A 20,757-nucleotide genomic window follows, 5' to 3' on the forward strand; every position below is an offset into this window, starting at 1 on the left:
CTGCCTTCGACCGTCAACTAATTCGATGCCCTCTTTCAGGACTACCCCAGAACATTCCCGCGAAGTTTCCGAGGAGCCGATGGAACAAGACGACGTGAAATGAAACTGTGATGGACTGGAGTAACGAGCCTCCAGCCGGCAACCACCGAATCGTCTCCGTCGACCGTCGTCCCCTCTACGCGACGCGACGACAGCGTCTCAGCTATTCCCATCGGATCCGTTCGTTCTCGATGTCGCGTACCTATCGAGTCGTCCCTCGTCGCTGTCGACGACGGGGACGACGCAGGGTGTACTCTAGCCGCGGAATTTCTACGCTACTCCCGCCGCGTCCGTCCGACGCGCCGACAAACGGATCGCTCGCGTCCAACCTGAACCGGCGTCGAGACCGACGACGTCGAATCGTGGAAGTTCGGTGGATCGATGGTACGTCCCCCTCGAATTTCGACGACGAACCGACGGGAATCGTCGCGAGGCAAACGGGTCCCGTCGAGATTATCTCGTGTAAAAGACAGTAGCGTTAGGCACCTCGACAGCCTCCCTCCCTTCTCCGTCGCGCTGACGCGTCGTCGCGACGAATCCTCTTTGGAGGACTGGACGAAAATAATAGATGCTAGAACGATGAACGGTCGAATCGCGAGCAGCGCGACGGAGGAACGGATGCGGGGCAGACAAACACCGGGGAACGGGGAACAGTGCAAGAAACAATATAGCGCGTCGCGTAACCCAGTATCGCGGGAATGCAGCGATTCTATTTCCTTCGAACAGAATAGCAACATTTGGTTGTTTTATCGTGAACAAAGGCTGGTGTGATTTTTGTGATATTTTGTAAAAAAAAGATGAAATTAAACGAGCTATGTTTAATTATTAATGATGTATGCGCACGGAGAAACTGAGGCGAGAGATTGATGCGTGGACTGTGTGTGTGGTACGTGTTGATGGATGAGAAATTAAGGAGAAAGAGTAAGAGAGAGTAAGAGAGAGAGAGAGAGAGTGGCACATGTGAAAGAGAGCATTGAAATAGGAGCATTTATTTTTGTGTCGTGCATTTTACGAAAACACGGAGAGACACGTGGACAAGCTATATCCGCATATTTGTACGTTGTTGCGAGTAAAACGTATGTATACGGATCCATGCGGATAAAACTTTACGTGGATGATGCGCGGCGCGATGGAACAGCCCGTGCACGGGCGTCGGAGTTCTAAGAGTGCACGGATACGCTCTCACGTGTCCGATAGAATCTCAAGTGTTCGTCGTATGTATCGTCTCGCGTTTTTACCAAAAAAAATCATGGAAGCAAGAGCGCGAAACAATTGCATCGGTCGATTCGTGTCGCGGTTCTCTCTCCCTTGCGATATCGTCTCCCGAATCCCGTTCTCCCGACTCGGGTCACAGTGCATCGAATCGCAACGAAACGAGATCACTGTTATCTTCATTGTTCGCGCTTCCTTATCTCTCTCTCTCTCTCCTCGACCCGTGTCGCTTTCCGATTTTCCTTACACAGTCAGATCCGTCTGTCTCTTTGTCCGTACATACTCGACTCGACTCGACCGAATTGTTCGTCGCCAACTTGTTCCATTCGCGTGCGATGAACATTTATAAATTGTTGACAATTTACGAGAGTTTTATGAGTTTCCGACGATGAAACTTGCAACATTCCGATATCGTTCGTAGAAAATCGATACAGTTTTAGATGTATATTCGTTGACTCGCATCGAAACCAGAAATAAGAAGCTAAAGTTGATGATAAACAAATGTTACGATTACGTTATTGCACGTGTACGAATGTCTATATTGCGTAAGCTTAAACGTATTAATCATACATTTTTTATGTATATAAATGTACCTCGTAAAATAACTCGAAATAAAAGGTATAGTCATTGTGTTACATATACATTACCGACGCTTGCTTGCTTTGCTTTGCTTGCTTGCTTGCTTGCTTGCTTGCTGTCTTTCACTAGAATATTTCCGTTTCCCTTAGGGGAAACGAGACACGTTAGGTATTGTCCGTTGCGAACGTTAGTCCGTGCAAATCGTCCTCAACCCTCTTCGACGCTCCTGTATGTCTCGGATGCGAGATTCTTTCGCGTTTGATCCGTGTACGGACCGACCGCAGCGTTACGCGTGATCCACGCTGTCGTTCAACCCTTTGCACTCGAAAGTTTCTCAATGGAAATATTCAACGTTTTCTGACGAGATATAGGTGATATTGTTTGAAACTAATTTAACGATAATTCATAGATAGATTAAATTCATAGAATAATTAAGATAATTCATCGTTAAATTAATTTAGTTTAACTAATTTAACGATGATTCATAGATAGATTAAATTAACCTCTTGACAGAGGTGTTTTATTGAAATATTTCACGTAGCAATGCAAACTTTCATTTGAAATATTAAATATTCAATTTCATAGTTCTGTTGTATCGAATCACGTGACTGAGAGTCACCTCTCGAGTGCGAAGGGTTAACAACCATCTCTACCGAACGTGTCGAATGCCACCTGAAATCCTAACCCTTTGCATTCCGAAGTTTTTCACTAGAAATATTTCAACATTTTCTGATGAGACGAAGATATTTGGTAGAACCAACTCGACGAGAAATTCACGTGAACTGACGGACAAAGATATTTTACGTCAATATTTCTCAGATTGATGAATTATATGAAGCATAATATTAAATATCAAACTTTATAGCTTCACTGTAAGAAATCAAGTGCAAAGGGTTAACACTTAGGCGGCCGTCTAAAAACAACTACAACCTCCTCCATTGCCTTCAATTGAACTCAATTAATTCAATTAATTAGAAACTGTGCTTTGTAAACCGTATTCGATGAATTGCAAATAATCCCACTAAGACTCACCAAATAACAAAAGGATAAAATAAAAGGCAATGCGTTAGAAAAATGGTAGATCCTTATTCGATTGAGTTTAACCCTTTGCAAATATTCAACTTCATAGTTTTGTATCAAATAAAGTGACTGAGAGTCACCTTTCGAGTGCAAAGGGTTAATCTATAAATCTTCAGTCATCATCACAACAAATGATATAACCGAGAAAATGATTTCAAACTAAAATTTAAAAAACTTTCGACACCTTCGGTAGAATCAACATCAACGTGATCCACTCGCTCGAAATCAACGGGAAAAAAAAGAATTCCAAACAAGAAAAAAAAACACTTCGAATAAGCATTACGAGCAACGTATACATATGAGTGCGCGTTCGCGCGCGTATGCAAACATTCGAGACGCAAAGTGCTAACACTACGATAAACTCGGGCTTTTCTAGATTTATTTCCATTTTCCATCTTTTCTTCATCATCGTTCTCTCGTGTTAGTATACATATCGATGCGATTACGACTAACATCTCGGAGTAATGTTTTACGTAGTCGGCAGCGACCCGACGATTTTCGCTTCCTTTTTTGATTTCGGTAGTCCACGTTTCCGTTCCGACTCACTCTCACTCTCTCTCTCTCTCTCTCTCTCTCTCTCTCTCTTTCTCTCTCTCTCTCTCTCTCTCTCTCTCGGCTAAATTGAAGAATACGCGGCGTGCCTGCGTGCGTGCGCGCGTGCGGTTTCGCTTCGTTTTTTTTTTTCTTTATAATCTACCGATACGTACATACAACAGCCAGCCGTGTATACGTATAAATGCATATATATACGTATCTCTATGTAATTCGTGTATAACGCGTGTACACTTGTGTATCGAGTCTGTTCTCTTTCGCCATTGATACATTTTTTTTCTTTATGGTTTTCTTTACGTACGGTATTATCTCGATAGGTGTTGGGGTATCGTACACTACCGATTATTCGTTTACATCGTGGAGTTGTTTTTGCCTTTTTTGTGTTTTTTTTTTAGTTTTTTTTTCTGAAAATCTATGTAATATTCCTTTCATCTATGTACAAAGATGTCGAGAAGAAACGATCGTGTAAAAACGGTCGCGCCGACGTTCGAGTCGACGCGGGCTTCTCCGTTCTTCGATTCTCTATCTTTCTTCTGTCCGTCCTAAAGATCAGCTATCGGAGAGCGCAGAATCAACGCCGAGGAGACAAGGATTAATACGCGGGACATACGCAGCAGACGGCGGGGTCGGATACTGTGTCGACTCGTTTCGACGGTCCACGCACGGTTGCGCTCGTCGAACTTCGGAACGAGCGAACAGGAGACCTCGACCTGTTCGATATTGTCGGTCCTCGCTTCAACACGTTAAGCGCCACCAAAATCTCAAGCGTCGTCCCATAGAGTTCGTCTTTTGTAGCAAAGAAAAGTGGGAATACTTATGAACTGTTTGGCGTTGCAACGTTCGCGTTACACTGTTATCAACTTAGTTGCCTTATTAAACATTATTTCACATCGGTTGTCTTGTTACGATTGTTCTTTAGTCATTCAGAAGCGTCAGTGGCTGACATGGCGCCTAACGTGTCTACGTGAGCTCGGACTTCGCCCTTCTCTCCCGTTGGACGTCGAGACGTCTCGGAATCGTCGAATGTTTCTGGCACACGGGTTAATACGACGCGTTTTTTCGGAAGAACGACTCGCAGAGACCGAGAGTATCGACTGATATCGAGAAATCACGTTGGACGCGTCGTCGGTTAACACTTTGACTGCCGTGTCCGAATTTACAGGCATTTTCTCCATCAACTTAAAACTGAATTTTGTTAGATGTATTAAGTACAGAAAGAACAGGGCACCCGTTACAAAGATTTTTGACCGTTTAGTTTATTATGAAAATTATTTTAACTGTGTGGAGGTTTTGGCTAGCTTATTTGGCAGTCAACGTGTTAACGGGCAGCGTTCAAGCGATGCACTCTCGCACGTTCGCCGTTCTTTTCCAAGACGCGACGCGTTTCACAGGAGACAGGGGTTGGGGGTGCAATTAATGAGAGGGTTGCGAAGGCTCGGAACTACGGTTCGGTTCGATGAGCTACTTTGGCGATTCCATAATACTTTGTCGCGACGCGCGGAGTCGTCGCGTTTGCAAACAGGAGAATAGAAGCGCGGTGAACGACTCGTTGGTCCGACGAGAAGCGCGCACGGCTCAAAAATATTCGTTTCACGGCGGAGAGGAGAGACACGCGAGGAGGAGGAGGTTCTCGGGAAAGGAGGGCCCTGCTTTACCTCCGAGCCGTGCGTATGCCTGCGCGTACCAGTCGAGTCGCGTCGTCGGTTTAGTTCCTCGATTCTACGCGCATCTCGTTGTCAATTTATGTACATACTTTAGATCAGGTATACTCGTGTCGAACCCGAACGAGCGAACGAGCGAACGAACACACGACTCTGTAACGAGCGTTACGACGCACGAGGAGGAGACCGTTACACACGACCGGTATATAACCGTCGAGCGCGTTCGCGATGGTCGCGCGTCAACGATTAAATATTTTCCTACTTCACGGTGGAAAAGTTCTGTTGTGGATTCTGGTTCGAGGAAACCCACGTGGTGAACACGTCTCTGCAGTGGCTGACTACGCATTCGTTGCTGCAGTACTCGTCCTCCCACTCGCTGTTCGCGACCGCGGGATTCGGGCAGCCGTGCCTGATGCAAGCGTTGGACGCTGGTCGCTGGCCGGCTATGGTCGCTTGACCCGTGCTACCCACCGGGGAGGGACTCGACAGTGAGTCTCCCTTCGGCGGGCTCGCGTGCAGCATCTGTTGCTGCTGCTGCGGCTGGTGCTGCTGGTGGTGCTGCTGCGACTGGTGCTGCACTTGCACTTGTTGCACCTGCTGCGGCTGCACCTGAGGAAACACCGTGGAACCGTTAGACTTATGGAGACGACGCGGAACTGTCGTTTTCCTGCTAGCGCATCGGTATGCCAGGAACGCTAACCTGCATGTACTGCGGCTGGGAGACCTGCTGTTGTATATGTTGCTGTTGCTGCGGCTGGGGCTGCGACTGCTGCGACTGCTGGCCAATATGCGTTTGCACCATCGGATTGGACATTAAACTCTGAAAACAGTTCAGTCGTTGACTCTTGAGTTACGAGGTCGTTGAGAGCTAGATCTAGCTTAACACTAGAACAGTCCAATCGACGTTTTAAAATTTGTCTATAGGAACTAAGAATACGGCTACTGAGATTTTATTTATGATTCAGATTTATTACTAAATCAATTTCTCTAGTGATTTAGAGAAGCATGTTATCTTGTTAACCCTTGACTAAGCTCGTAACATTTTGCTATCAGCAGTTTAGAAGAAAGGCATCATCCACTCTACTTCAAGTGGAAATTTCATTTGAAGATAATACACTGATAACAGCGAAACAGTTTACTTTGATTCGTGGGCAATAAACATTGACTGTTAACCTAATCTAAAAATCACGACAAGGGATTAATAATTGAGAAAGTAGAACATAGGATCAATTCGACCCATCTAGTAGTTCCAGTGTAAACACACCGGTAACGAGAAATCCCGTTTTTATGTAAAGACACTTAGCTGTACAACTTTGCTAATTACAGCAGTTAACAAAATATTACAGTTGCGTTGAACGGATTATCTGTTTAAAATATATTATATAAGAATATGATATCTGAGTTTCTCTATGTACAGTGATATAAGTTGGCCTCAGTGAAAATTGCCATCACAATTCTGGAAATTAGCCGGTACGCAATGTGTTAAGAGAACGAGGAACACTTGACCAAAGACAACGTTACCTGCGACTGTTGCTGCTGAGGGTTGCCCGCCATCGTTAAATGATGGGTAGACTTTTTCATTTGAAGGTGTTGCTGTTGCTGTTGTTGCTGCTGCTGCTGCTGCTGCTGTTGGGGATGAGAATGATGCGGATGTTGATGCTGATGCGAATGCGGATGAGAATGCTGTTGCTGAGGGGATGGCGGCTGAGGTTGTGGACTGTAGACCTGATACGACACGTTCACGGGGGTCCCTGTCCCGGAGTAGCTTCCGTACGTTGTGTACTGGACTTGCTGTTGCTGCTGCTGCTGCTGCTGCTGAGGCGACGGCTGTTGCTGTTGCTCGTTCTCAGTGGCGCTTTTGCTGACGAGGGACGCTCTGTACGCCGCGAGAGCCTGCAAGTACTCCTTCTTCGCCGCCTCTGTCTTCTTCTTGTAAACCTAAAACCGATTCCATAGGATAAGAGACAAACTCAACGACCACATAAGTGCCTGGTGATCTAATCTCTCCGACATGATCCGACAACACTCACGTTTTTGTGTTCCGTTTCCAGAGCGTCCCACATCGACGCAACGATCTTCGACACCTCGCCGAAGCTCGCGTTCGGGTTCTGCCCCTTTATCGCCGCCTGCGTGTCTCTGAAGAACAGCGCGTACGCCGACACGGGTCTGAAACGGAAATCGGCCGATGTAGAACCAGCGGAGACAGGGGGGAGAAATAGAAACGATACTCGCTTCTGCGGCTCATTGGGATCCCTCTTCTTCTTCTTCTTCTGGGACTTCGGCTTCCTCTGGTTCTTCGCTCCAACGTCGGCCGGCTCGGGCGACGGTCGTTTAATACCAGCGATCTGAAGGAATCGTCACCAGTCACAGGAATCACCGGGATCATTCCAAAGCCACTTACCATTCCAGAGTGCGGTGTGCTATCATCGCTGTCCTCGCTGGTGGTGGTATTGTTATTCGGCTCGGGCACCGAGCTCGACTGAACGGCGGGCGGACTGCCCCCCGTGGGGCTTCTGTACTGCATTTGTTGCTGCAGCTGTTGCTGCTGAGTGTGCATGTACTGCATATGCTGCTGCATTTGAGCTTGCTGCTGCTGTTGCTGCTGCTGCTGCTGTTGTTGCTGTTGTTGCTGCTGCTGCTGGAGCATCATCATCTGATTTCCGTGTTGCTGGCGAGGCGAACTCATCGTCGCGTACGAGCTCTGCGGACTATTGTACGTGGAGCTGGAACGAGACCGGAAAACATTGGAGATTAAGACCACCTGATCGTCCTTGACGCCTGCCGGTGTCGGGTTAGTGGGCTGAGATCGTGGGCACGCACGATGCGAGAAGCGACTAGAGAAACGAGCACGAAAACGAGGGAGAAACCCGCGGACCCGACTCCACCGCGTCTACACACCACCCTCGTGCCGGTACTCATCTGCGGATCCGCTACGTTCTACCCTCTACCCGCCACACGTCTGCCCATTCGCGAGAGAAGCGTTCGTTCGTGCAAGCGGGCATTTTATCCGTGCGTCGTATCCATCGAAACGAACCGGCCTGGCGGCTTACCCGACGCTGATCGGTTGCATGGCGTGGTCTTGCTGCAGGTACAGCGACTGCTGGTACCCTCCGGGATCCAGGTTCAATCCGTCCGGAGATTGCTGTATGCGCGAGCCGGTGGACTGCATCATCTGTGAAATCGGTTTCGAAGGAATTTCGACGAATCGACGCTCGCCCGACGTTTTCGACGCGCTCGTCGCCGCGATCGGACTCACCCGAGCCTGATAACTGTGCATCGGATCGTGCTGAGCTTGCGGCTGCTGCGATTGTTGTTGCTGCTGCTGTTGTTGCTGTTGCTGCTGCTGCTGTTGTTGTTGCTGCTGCTGTTGCTGCTGCTGCTGTTGATGCTGTTGTCGCTGTTGTTGTTGATGCGAGTGAGAGTGAGAGTGTATCGAAGGAATATCGAAATCCTCGTCACCGAAGCTTGGCGTATGAAACGTCTACGAAGATAGGGAAATTTCACGAACGGTCCAATGGCGTTTGGGAAAGAGGAATCCGACGGACGTTCTCGAGAAGACCGACGATACGCGGACACGTGGCAACAGATCGTTCGAAGAGAACGGAAATCGAGGAATTTGAAAAGTATGCTCAGCGTAACGCTCGACTGCCGGACTTGGGTCGTTCGCGTCTCCGTTGCCGTTTCCGGTTCCCCTTCAGTCTCTCCCTCTCTCTCTAATTCGGACGCATACGTGTACTCGTTCACTCAATTCTACGTGCATATAAATATTTGCCCTCCAGAGGCGCCTCTCAATCGCCAAATGATTTGACACAGCTAAACTGTGAAGTTTGATGTTTAACATTAAACTTGGTATAATGCATTAATGTATGAAATATTGAACGAAAATAGAGATTTCTTGGCAGTTCAATCTCAAGTATTGAGAAAACGTCATTTGCGACTCGTTAGGAAGTACTGAGTATTTCCAGTGAAGTACTTCTGGAGTGCAAAGGGTTAAATATACATACATACATCCGTACAACCATTCATACATACATACATACATATGTATATACATTCCTACATACATATGCATATACATACACATATATGTATAAACATACCTACATACATACGTATATACATACATGCATATATAATTCACACAACATACATACATATATAATTCACACAACATACATACACATACAATTCACACAACATACATACATATACAATTCACACAACATACACACATACATATATAATTCACACAACAAACACGCACCAACCAAACAAACAAACGCGCACGCGTCTCAGGCTCGCAAGCAGCCACTTCCGGTGTCGAATATCCGTACCTCGCGTCTCGGTTCGTTCGGATATCTTCGCGCCGTGTATCCTCCCCCGAGTCACTTTTTAAGCGCAGGAAGCGTGGTAGCAAGTACAGGTTACACAGGTAAAGGGTAGCTGCAACTAAAGGAAAATAAAGGTGGAATAACGGGGAAGCAAAGCGAAAACAAAACAACAAAAAAACAACCCCCCCCCCCCCCCGAAAGAAAAAAAAACAAAAAAAAAGAAAGAAAGAAAGAACCGAGAAAAATATATCCACGGTGCACACGCATGGCCGTGGGGAATAAAAGTTTTTAAATTGGATTTAATAGCGTCAGGAATTTTCCTTTGAAGGAACGTACTTGCCTATTGATCGAGTACACCTACCTCCACCCTCCTCCCCGCCCCTACCCCTCTTACCGTGCCCATCGCGCGTTACCCCTTAACTCGCGGTGTTTCTCTTACTCTATCGTTCCGCTCCCCCGGCTCTCTCCTCTCCGCCCCGTCCCTTTTCGCCCGCTGCACCCCTCCGCCGTCGTGTGTACGCGTACATCGTATCCGTCCCGTCCCAGTCCCAGTCCATTCCACCCCATCCTATCCCGTTCCATCTCATCCCGTCCCGTCCCGTCCCGTAACGTCCCATCCCATCCTATTTCAACTACTCTTACCTCCTACCCCTAGCCCCACCTCCTCCTCCTCCAGCCACCTCCTCCTCCTCCTCTGCCAACACCGCCTCTCTTCCTCCTGCACCTCCTCGTGCACCGAACCCACTCCCGAGTCCCCTTTCCATCTCTGCCAAATCGACTACGCATCTATCCATCTTCTTTCTCCGACGGATCTAAACTTTTCCGTCTCCGTTCGCCTCGTCCGAGCCGCTCTTCCATCCGCCCGTATCCGGATCCACCATGTTTCTTCCACTTATTCGAACGAGCCCGAGACATATCGGTAACCCTTTCGCACTCGGCGTCCGCCGCGATCCGATTCCGGCGTGCGTTCTTCCCGCGCTCGCACGCACGCGTACCCAGATCGACACTCGCCACTATCCTGCACCAATCACCAGCTTCAATCGCACTCGCATTTACACTCGCAGTCGCACCAAGGTGAGAGAGTCGGTTTTAACAGATTTCGACTCGACGGGAACAACCCCAAACCAGCGTCGAACATATCTATGCAAATTTATCGTTCCCTCGCGGTCTGGTCTACGGGACGCGAACGGTTCAGTCGGCCTCGGGAATACTCGGGACGTTCCGTCGCTAGGTTCAAGTGCCTTCGAATTCAACGAACGGGCCTAATGCGATTCGAGTTCTCGGGAAACGATCGGTTTGCTTTGTGTCTATGTGTATGTGTGTCTGTGTGTGTGTGTGGCTGTCCGTGTGTTTAGACGTCGCGTGAAGTCGGACGTTAACACGCTCGCGGCGGTTGGAATTTTGACCCTTTGCACTCGGGAGTTTGTTATGGGATGTGTTTAACAGTTTTTGACGAGGTGAGGACGATACTTGAGAGTAATTCGAAGGGAGATTAGTATACTGAGAGATTTTGTTCCAATGTTTCACTTGTCGAGGCGTTAAATAAAGTTTAAGGTTAAATGTTTTATAGTTTTTTGTTATGGTGGATTTTATAGTTTTACCAAATCAAGTACATGGAACTCCGAGTGCAAAGGGTTGAGCCGTGAGAATGGGAAAAATGCAAATACTCCGAGGGTTGCATGATTTGAAAAAATTCAGGGTATATAGAATTGAATTCGTGACGATGTGGCTTATAAATGTCAATGTTATAGCATTCGTGTCATTTTACGTCGCAATGAAAATGAATGCTATAGCATTCACGTCCGAACGTGTGAACCCTTTGCACTCGGAAGCTCCTCGCTGGAAATATTCGACATTTTCCTGAGACATAGACGATACTATGTGAAACAAACTCTGAACAAAGCTACTTTATATAAACGCTTCACGTATCGATGCATTATGGGAAACTTAACACATTCCGTGGTCGTAGACGACCCACACTGAATTTTCTGTTCAGACCGAATTCTCATTGAAGAACAAAGAAGTTTTTAAAAATTTAGAGTCAAATATAGGCATCTTAATATCATGTATACTGCGTTTATTTAAATTTATTTAAGTAGGTCGTATGCAACCCATATGGCCTGAATGGAAAAACTGTCCGGCACGGAACGTGGTAACCCTTTGAACTCTGTAGGCTCCAATATTGCACCAGTTATAATATTAAATATTTTAATGAATTTTAAAGAAGCTACCTTAAAGTTATTAGTTCTTCCACACATCCAAATTTTGTACTGAGAAGGAAAATAAAAGATCGAATTTTTCATCTTCACTTGGAGTTCTATAAAAATTAATTGCAGTTGCTGATAAATTACAAAACCATCTGGAGTGCTAAGGGTTAATATTATACACAACACTCTGTAATTTTGTTTGATATTATATATAACACTGTAACTTTGTTACATCGGAGAGAGTCACCTCTCGAGTGCAAGGGGCGAACGAGCGATATATCGAGATCGAGATCGGAATCGAGATCAGAGAAGCGAGACTGTAACGATGACGTGTCCTGAGCGCGTCATCGTAAGAACGCTCGAAGAGGGACCCGGCCGAAAAGACTACGAGAGAGAGAGAGTCGAATCGAGATCCAAGCCAGACCGGGTTTCGAACATGCATCATTCGGCGCGACTAGGTTGCCTCGGAATCGGTAGCGGCGCTAGGTGTCCCCCGAGATCGGCGAAACTCACCTGATCGGCCATGGCGTAACCTTCCTGATGATGATAGGGCGCCGGGTGATGAGACTGCGGCACGTTCAACGCGAAATCGAGGTTCTCGTTTCTCTGGAAACAGACAGCCGAGGTTAATTCGTCGCTCGCCACCGAATCATCGAGGAACCAGCTCGGTTGCGAGGAACGCAAACGTCCGACGGGAGGATTCGTTACGTTCTAGCGCACCGTTCCAACTTCGAATGCGTCACGTTCCATAACGTGAAGCTCGTTTACCAAGTGACTCGGAAGAGAAGAGGGAAACAGGGATAAAAGAAATCTGCCCGCTGATTGTTGGGTTATGTATCATACACATGTTACAAAGATGCTTCTGAGAAACAGCTTGAAAGAAGGTAGAGGCTGTCTGTTTATTTTCAACGTCCCAAACCGTTTGATGCGGTAGGGTCGTAGGTATCCGGACCTAAGCCAGTGGCGGCTCGTAGCTGAAATTAGTGGGGGCGCTGCTTTAGGATATTTGTACCGTTTCTTTTAGAATGTTTGTTTCTCATGAACTGGATGGGTACTGATATTAAGCTTAATGATTATGTGTTGTATGAGTATAGAGACAGAATTGTAGAAAATAGGACTTGTGTTGAATGTTGTTGATAATATCATGGGGAAATTGGGAATGCAGTTATGGGGCCTATGCGAGCCGCCATTGGACTAGCGTTCTTTATTTTGTGCATCGTTTTTGAACGGTAGATGAGATATTCTTTTTGGTTCTGAGGATGAGAGATTTCTTGATCATTAACACGTTGAGCGACATGTTAGACATTAATGATTTGACGCTTTTGAATTGGAGAGAATTGTAAGATGCAAGATAACCGATAACGAGTGAAAATGTTTGATAACGTGACTAAGCTGATAACAGTCTAATAGAACTATCAGGTGGGTTAAAATGACTAACTCCTAATTTCTTCTTTCAGAATGACTGCAAATGTACAGATACTTCAAGAAATGATGAAATAAGCTATTTTAGTAATACTTAAGCTGAAGTATGAACCAATTGAAATGTTAATAAATTCAGGTATATAGCTTTTATAAATACATGTTCAAAAGATGGTTCAACACTGGAACTACCAGATGGCTCAGAATGACTTATTTCTGATTTCCTCTTTTACAGTTACTGAAAAGGTACAGATACTTCCACGAAAATTTATTAATGGAACTAATTGCGTAATAGCAAAACTGAAATGCGGGTTAATTGAAATCTCAATAAACGCACGGTTATGGTTTTTATAAACAAATTTATAAAATCTTCTTCTTTTGCAATTATTGAGAAGATAACAAATGCTTCTATGAGAAAGTATTGAAGAAACTGTTTTAGAGTTTCTATTGACAAATTTAAAAAAAAGTCAACTTCACTGCTGACAATACATTTGAATCATAGAACCTCCAGTTGTTTTTCTAATGAAATTTGTAAAAGTCAGTTTAAGTGGCCAGTAATTCTAGTGTTAATGGAAACTCTACTTTCATTCCACCAGCCATTTCCACTGCTGGCAATGCAATTCAAATCATAGAACCTCCAGTTGTTTTTCTAATGAAATTTGTAAAAGTCAGTTTAAGTGGCCAGTAGTTCTAGTGTTAAAGGAAACTCTACTGCTTTCCACTACTGGCAATGCAATTCAAATCATAGAACCTTCCAGTTGTTTCTCTAAAGCAATTTCTAAAAGTGAGTTTCAGTGACCAGTAGTTCTAGTGTTAACACTCTGACTGCCACGAGATCCTTCAGAGTTTTATGTCTCTCTTATTCTTTCCTAGCAAAGATAAAGAGGAACAGTTACTTATTATTTCGTATCTTAATGCGTACGTTACACTATTGTCTAATAATTTACGCTATAAAATATTTTCATGCGACATTAGTTATCTAACGAATTACAATTATTGTCAAGAAATTTGGAAGCTCCGGTCATCGGTGACCGACGTGGCAGTCAATGTGTCAAAGTAAACTTTACTGCTTTCATTTCACTAGTGATTTCCACTGCTGACAATACAATTCGAATCTAAAGCAATTTCTAAAAGTCAATTTCAGTAACCAGTAGTTCTAGTGTTAAAGGAAACTCTACTGCTTTCCACGGCCGGCAATAAAATTCAAAACAGAAAAACCTCCAGTTTACACGCGTTAGTCCCGGACGCCTAAGTATCCATGCTGCGTTCGTTTCCGTCGCCGGTCTGCCACCGGTATCGTCGTTACCGACAGCATCGGCTGCTACGACGCAGCATCGGCATCGGCAACCACCGCCATCGCCGCTAACGACGATACCCACCCTCGTCCGAACGCGTTACTCGCGTTCCTCCACGGTCATCGACCCTTTACGCTTTCCTTCGGCTCGCAGCACTCATTCGAACGGAATACAATCGAAATCGTACGGTTCCTACAATGTAGCATCGCCACGTAAGAAGACAAAGGCGCGCGAGGACTCGGGGGAAAGGATCGCGCGCGAAAAGTCCGCCTCGCTGGTCGCAGCCTTCTGCGACATCTGGAAGGCGTATCGCAAGTCCGTAGTCGCGATCCTCCCGCAAAACGATTATTTCTCGTTTAAACGTGACGGACAGGTGCTGGCGCACCTTCTCCGACGGCTCGGAGTCGGACGATGTGAAAGGGATCCTTTAACCCTTTGCACTCCGTTGGCTGCAGACATAATTATTAGATCTGATATAACTTCCAATTACAACATTCTTTTCCTTTTCACTCGAATAGCAAATTCTCATATTATCTTGAAAACTAATTTCTCGAAATGAAATTCTAGATTAAAAGTTCCCTTATAGAAACGAACTATTCAGAACATGATAGGGAACTAGATTAAAAGTTCCCTCATAGAAATGAACTATTCAGAACACGTTCGGAGTGCAAAGGGCAGGAACAATTCCAGGTTGCAGTGTGTATGGTTCCTCGGTTGACGCGGAAGCGAACGGTATGATAGTGATAGAAATCAAAGACGGTTGAATCGCGCATTCTGCGAGAAGAGTGCGCGCTTCTTCCTTTTTCCAACAGAAGCGACAGCAGGCAAACGGGCTGGCGGGCTGGCAGGCGGGCAGTCGACCGAGCAAGAAAGCGAACAGGTAGGTGCAGGTAGATAGGAAGATAGGTAGCGGGCAGGTAAGCAGGCAGGCAGGCAGCATGGCAGGCAGGTAGGTAGGTAGGTAGGTAGGTAGGTAGGTAGGTAGGTTGGTAGGTAGGTAGGTAGGTAAGTAGGTAGGTAGGTAGGTAGGTGGGTGGGTAGGTAGGTAGGTAGAGGTAGGTAGGTAGGTAGGTAGGTAGGTAGGTAGGTTGGTGGGTAGGTAGGTAGGTAGGTAGGTAGGTAGGGTGCTAGGTGGACAAACACTAGCAGACCAACAAGTAAATCCGAGTGGATCCACGAAGAAAAGCCAGAAAAAGTGGAGGCTCTTAATCGGTCAGCGTGTTCCAGCAATATCCAGTTACGGGACTTTCCTTTTCTCCGGGCAATCCGATGTTGCAAAGCGTGTAAGCGCATTCGCGGGGAGCATCGTAATCGGGACGATCGACTGGGACGAGAGAGAGAGACGCGGTGCGCTTTCTGTCTCTATTTCGGCCATCGTTAACGACCGCTCCGGTGTAAATCCCGGAACGATACTCCTCGCGAGTTCTCGTTGAACCGAGAAGAAAGAGAAAGCGTTCGGACGAGACGAGTACGAGAAAACCGAAAAACGAGTACAAAGAAGAGAGAGAAAGAGAGAGAGAGACAGGGAGGGAGAGAGAGAGAGTATAGAAGGGAGAACGCAGTAGAGCAAAGGGAACAGAGATCTAATAGATATACTTGTACAGGTCTGTTACTCGATGTAAGCAACGTTAAACCTGTTTCGCGGCGCCCCACCCCCGTCGGCAAACCGTCACCATCCCACTCTCCTACCCCCACTCCAGGATGCTCGAAACGATTATTCTTTGTAATTCGCAGCTCGTTGCTCCCCTCGTTGCGCGTGCAGTTGTTCTCAATTTCCATCGAAACGTTCGATTCCAGGCTCCGCGACGCTGAATACCCGGAAATCTTTAGGATCTCTTCTTTTCACGTTTCTCCCGTGGTTTTCGAAACGGGAAAGCTTCTTCGAGATTATTATGATAACGGAAACGTTAGAGAGAATGATTCCGAAGGTAACGGTTAAAACTCGAAAGCATAAGGAACGTGTCCCGTCCCGTCTTTGCATCGTGGCGCGATTTGGATCGATTCGGGCTCGCTCGGTTCGATTCGAGTCGATTCGATACGGTTCGGTTCGAGAGGCGGAGTACGCGGAGCGTCCGAGAGGTGGCGGCCGACACGTTCACGCAGGTACGCGTTCCGAGAGAAAATACGAGCGTCGAATCCGTAACCTCTCGTTATCGCGACGACGCGAATCGCGGGCAAACTCGCGGGAAGGGAGACGCGCGATCCGGTCGTATCGCCAAAGTGTCATCGACTTACCGATACAGCGAGATACCGGCGGGCATGCGACCAGCCGAAATCCAAGTCGTCGCGTTCGAGCGCACGTGCAGCCTACAGGTACGCACAAACCAAGCACACTGTTACTCCTAAAGCCGGACTCGTTCGTTCGGTTTCACTGCACGCGGTCCGGAGCGGGACGGAGAAAGTCGGAGGGAGGATATATATGTTTTTTCGTTTGAAGACGAAAGGGGGGAATATTCGGGAATGAAATCGGGGAAATAATACACGACGGGCAGGATCGTGCGGGATATGAGAGGATCACACGATGATTCTCGACACTGTTCTTAAAGCGCGTACAATACCTGTTCGGGATATCGGAACGACGGTGCGATGTTCGAGCGATGGCGTAACATCGAGTCGGCGTACGGGCCGCGTGTAAACACGTAGACGAGCAGCACTGGACCGACACGAGAAAGACAGCGCGTGATCGAGTTTCGAATTGCTGCGCAACGCACTCGACCGCTCGGTTCGACTCGGCTCTGCTCGATTCGTGGCGTAACCGGTGACAGCGTGGCAAAACGACGCGCGCTCCTCGCGGCGGCCGGCGCGGGAATGATTCAAGAACCTTTGGTTCGTGGCACGCGCTCGCGGTGGGGATGAATCTCGCGACAGGGGAGTCGACGCGGCGAACACGGCACGGCATCGCTCGGACAGCCGCCACTGCCGTCAGCCGAGCCGAATCGACCCCCTACCATCCCCCAATCGAAACAACGATACACTCGGTATCCGTTCCGTGCGAGCACTGCCTAGAACGGATTTCCGAATTTCCCAAACGGCCGCGACGCGACGCGTCGCTCTGCCGTTCGTTCTGTTTTTCTCTGTTATTAATTACTCGATTATTAATTAGTCTCTGAAATCGAGTTGGGGCTTCCAGGTTAGGATTTCGTTTCCCGGAGTTCTCGAATGGACGCGACACGTTGCTCTGCCATTAACTTTACTTTTCTATTTAATTACTCTTTTATTAATTAGTCTCTAATCTCGAGTTGGGGGTTGTAGGTTAAGATTTTGTTGGGATTTCCAAGATTTTCAAATGCACGCGACACGACCGCTCTGCCATTAAGTCTATTTCTGTTATTCAATTACTCTTATTAATTAGTCCCTAGTCTCCAGTTAGGGGTTCTAGGTTAGGTCTTGGTTACGATTTACGATTTTCTCAAACGAACGAGACACAACGCTCTGCCATTAACATTCTTTTTCTCTCTTGTTTAATTACTTTCTTATCAACACTAGAACTAGATGGATCAAAACAATTCTCGATTTCTTCTTTCATAACCGTTGAAAAGATACTAACGCTACTCGAAGAAATTACGAAGATTTAGTAATATGCAACATGAGAGATAATCCAACTGAAATCTCAATAAACGCATTCTTATAATTCTTATAGCAAAACAACAAAAAAATCAACTTGACTGCTCGGTAGTTCCAGTGTCAATTAGTCCCTAGTCTCCAGTGAGGGGTTCTAGGTTATGTCTCGGTTACGATTTCCGAATTTCTCAAACGGCCGCTACACGACGCGTCGCTCCGCCATTAACTCTCTTCTCTCTTATTCAATTAGTCTCTCGCTAATTGCTCCCTAGTCTCGAGTTAAAGGTTCCGTTCCCGGTGTGTCTACATCAGACGATCAAGGGTAGCAAATATCGAGAGGCGGATCAAACTATAAAAATCATACAAAGAAAACTTCGCCGTGAAAGAGGATCGATCAACTAATCGATATCGGGTTCCGACTCGTTTACCGACCGGTATAGGTCGTGAATGTTTTATGACGCATCGAGCGCGATTGAAAGATGCCGTTGGCGCAACTGTCGGAACAAAGAGGAAATAGGAAAGGGAGTGCGGCGGTGGTCGGTGGGAGAATCCGCGATTCACGGCCGCCGGCGGATCCGTAAACTCGTAGACGTCCACTGAAAAATCGTTCGAGCGCGGGACTCGCTTTCGGCCGGAGCGCGAGAGGAAAAGTGGCTTGGAGCACGCGGCGGCGGACAAGCGGCGGTGGCGGCGGCGGCACGGCGAAGAAATGGGAAAACTCGAAACACGAGTTGTCCGTTTGTACGCGCGTTTAACGCGAGTATTATCTATCGACGCCTCTCGCTTACTCGAATATTCTAAGAAAGTAGGCCACGGCAGCGGTGCCGGTGAACAGCTAGGCTGGAGGGGACACACGAGGCGGGGCGAGGCGTTTCGAGGCGTTGCGAGGCGCGTTGCGAGCCTCGTCGCGACGAGCCGTGTCGAACCGAACCGAACCGAACCGAACCGAACCGGGCCGGGCCGGGCCGGGTCGGGACGGGTCGGGACGGGTCGGCCCGGCTCGGTCCAGGTGGGATTTCGTCGCAGTTCATAAAGAGTCGTTACGTTACGTCCTCTCGTGAAAGGCAGCTTTAATTTCGCTGGCATTCCAATCGTATTAAAACGTACACACCGATACGCTTGCGCCCGCGGTAAGCGGCAATTTACTCGCACGGGATTGTTACGCGATCGGGACAACGCAACTCGCCGTTCGTGCACGGGACCGCGATAAACGCCGCTTCAACGGCCATCCAGCCAGCTTCAATCGAGTTTTCTCCGCTCGCTCTCCTCCCCTTTCATCCTTAACGTATCCACGGGAAACCGATGGGACTGAGAATTTTCTGAAACGTCATCATCGCGAGCTTTATAGGATCCTGATCGAACCGTTAACGTCCGCCGAACATAACCTATCCCGTAACGAGCTTCCTCGAAGCGGTTTCGCTTTCGCATGGCGACCGAGCGACACGAAGGTCCTCCGTGGAGAAAAACTCCCGAGTAAGCGTACCTCGCGCCGGCAGGGAGGGGAGGCGAACGAACAACGCGTAAATACTAACGGTATCGGATCGACCGTTCTCTCCGGCGAAATCTCCTCGATTCCTGCTCGCCGTTGAAAGAGAGCGCGTTCTCGAACGGGCCCGCTCCGGACGCGACCGCTAATCCCGAGAGCGTTCGAGATTGCGCACCGAACAGGTGGCCGCGTTCGATTCTCCGCTCGCGATCATCGCGTCCCGAGCGAACGGCCGGGGGAGCGTCGCGGAGGAATCAATCCGGATATTCTTCTCGTCGGAAGCGAGACAATGGGACAGCACGCGCCGTGACGCCGACGGAAACGGATTCGCAATCGAATCCAACCGCGATTCGAATCGACGCAACACGATCTTGTTCCGCCTCCTCCGCTACTCCTCCTCCCGACCGAACCGTGTCCCGGACTCCATTAACGGAGCTTTTCAGCGTCTTACGCAAATGTTGATTTTACAAATTTCTTCGCGAGGAACGTTTGCACAGCTGATAATAACTCGAGGCTTATCGACGAAACAATAGTTTTCTCTTTTCTTCGGGGGACGAAGCGTCCCATTATTTTCTGCTGTTTGCACTTTCGCGTTTCGCCGAGTCGCGTCGCCCCCCACGCCCCCTCGCTCCGTCGCCCCTCCCCCGCGCACGGCCCTCCTTGGAGCTCCGCGGCCCACCTCAGCCTTGTTAGACCGCGTTAGCCCCTGCTCGGTCCTCGCCTCCTCCCCCCGGCCCCCTCGGTTCCCGGCGTTCCCACCGCGCCGGGCGAATCGCGCAACTCGCAAACCGTTTCGTCTTTATCTCGCGCGCGTCGATTCTCATTATCGTCGACGGTCTCTTAAACCGGTTTTACTTATTACGCGAGCGTTCGCTTATCTCGCGTAGATCTCTTATTAGCGGTGACGGTAAGCGAGCGTCTCTTCGCTCCCGATCTCTCTCCGTTCACCGGGATCCACCTCGGTGTCGGGAGGACGAACGGGGTGGATCGCGAGTGGACGCGACGGAAGAGCCGAGTGTCCCGTGGCGTGATCTCCGAACCGTAGGAAATTCTTCGGATAAACGAGCTTTCCGCGGGCACAACCGAGAACGGAGCAACAAGTGTGAATCTTGTCTACCCTACGGATCGGACCGTTCTTAGCTTTCCTCCCTGCTTTTCCACGCCACCGTCGCCACCGCCGCCACCGCCGCCGCCATCCGATTCGCGTTTCCTCCTTTTTTCGTCGCGCTCGCCGGCCGAGCGTGCACGCGACACTCCACAGAGGTCGCGCCGTGTTTTCACGACCCTCTCGAGCGACTAATCGTCCTCTCGCGTTTTCGTCCTCGGAGCGGGACT

At 48.1% G+C, this 20,757-nt stretch overlaps 3 protein-coding genes across 38 annotated transcripts in view; 2 read left to right on the forward strand and 1 right to left on the reverse strand.

Annotated features, from left to right (window-relative positions):
- HDAC4 (histone deacetylase 4) overlaps positions 1-1,892 on the forward strand; it is a 40,015-nt gene extending 38,123 nt beyond the window's left edge. For all 25 annotated transcript variants that reach the window (XM_076367069.1, XM_076367063.1, XM_076367077.1 and 22 more), the window contains one exon: positions 40-1,892. In XM_076367069.1, the coding sequence (XP_076223184.1) occupies positions 40-103 (64 nt within the window). In that variant the 3' untranslated portion in view covers positions 104-1,892. The remainder of the gene's footprint in view (positions 1-39) is intronic.
- A 1,370-nt stretch (positions 1,893-3,262) lies between these two features.
- Positions 3,263-20,757, reverse strand: part of LOC116428317 (uncharacterized) — a 29,302-nt gene continuing 11,807 nt past the window's right edge. For 4 of the 11 annotated variants that reach the window (XM_076367083.1, XM_076367094.1, XM_076367086.1 and 1 more), the window contains exons 3-10: positions 12,175-12,267; positions 8,380-8,604; positions 8,174-8,295; positions 7,525-7,846; positions 7,154-7,468; positions 6,645-7,061; positions 5,824-5,943; positions 3,263-5,732 (exon numbers count right to left, since the gene is read on the reverse strand). In XM_076367083.1, the coding sequence (XP_076223198.1) occupies positions 5,382-5,732; positions 5,824-5,943; positions 6,645-7,061; positions 7,154-7,468; positions 7,525-7,846; positions 8,174-8,295; positions 8,380-8,604; positions 12,175-12,267 (1,965 nt within the window). In that variant the 3' untranslated portion in view covers positions 3,263-5,381. The other 7 variants (XM_076367087.1, XM_076367088.1, XM_076367085.1 and 4 more) reach the window with 6 other exon arrangements.
- LOC116428335 (putative tRNA (uracil-O(2)-)-methyltransferase) overlaps positions 16,436-20,757 on the forward strand; it is a 34,434-nt gene continuing 30,112 nt past the window's right edge. The window contains exon 1 of one of the 2 annotated variants that reach the window (XM_031979856.2): positions 16,436-16,688. The gene's annotated coding sequence lies outside the window, so the exon portion shown is untranslated. The remainder of the gene's footprint in view (positions 16,689-20,757) is intronic. The other variant, XM_031979851.2, reaches the window with a different exon arrangement.

Source organism: Nomia melanderi, chromosome 4 (genome assembly GCF_051020985.1).
Source record: "Nomia melanderi isolate GNS246 chromosome 4, iyNomMela1, whole genome shotgun sequence".
Lineage (NCBI taxonomy): Eukaryota > Metazoa > Arthropoda > Insecta > Hymenoptera > Halictidae > Nomia > Nomia melanderi.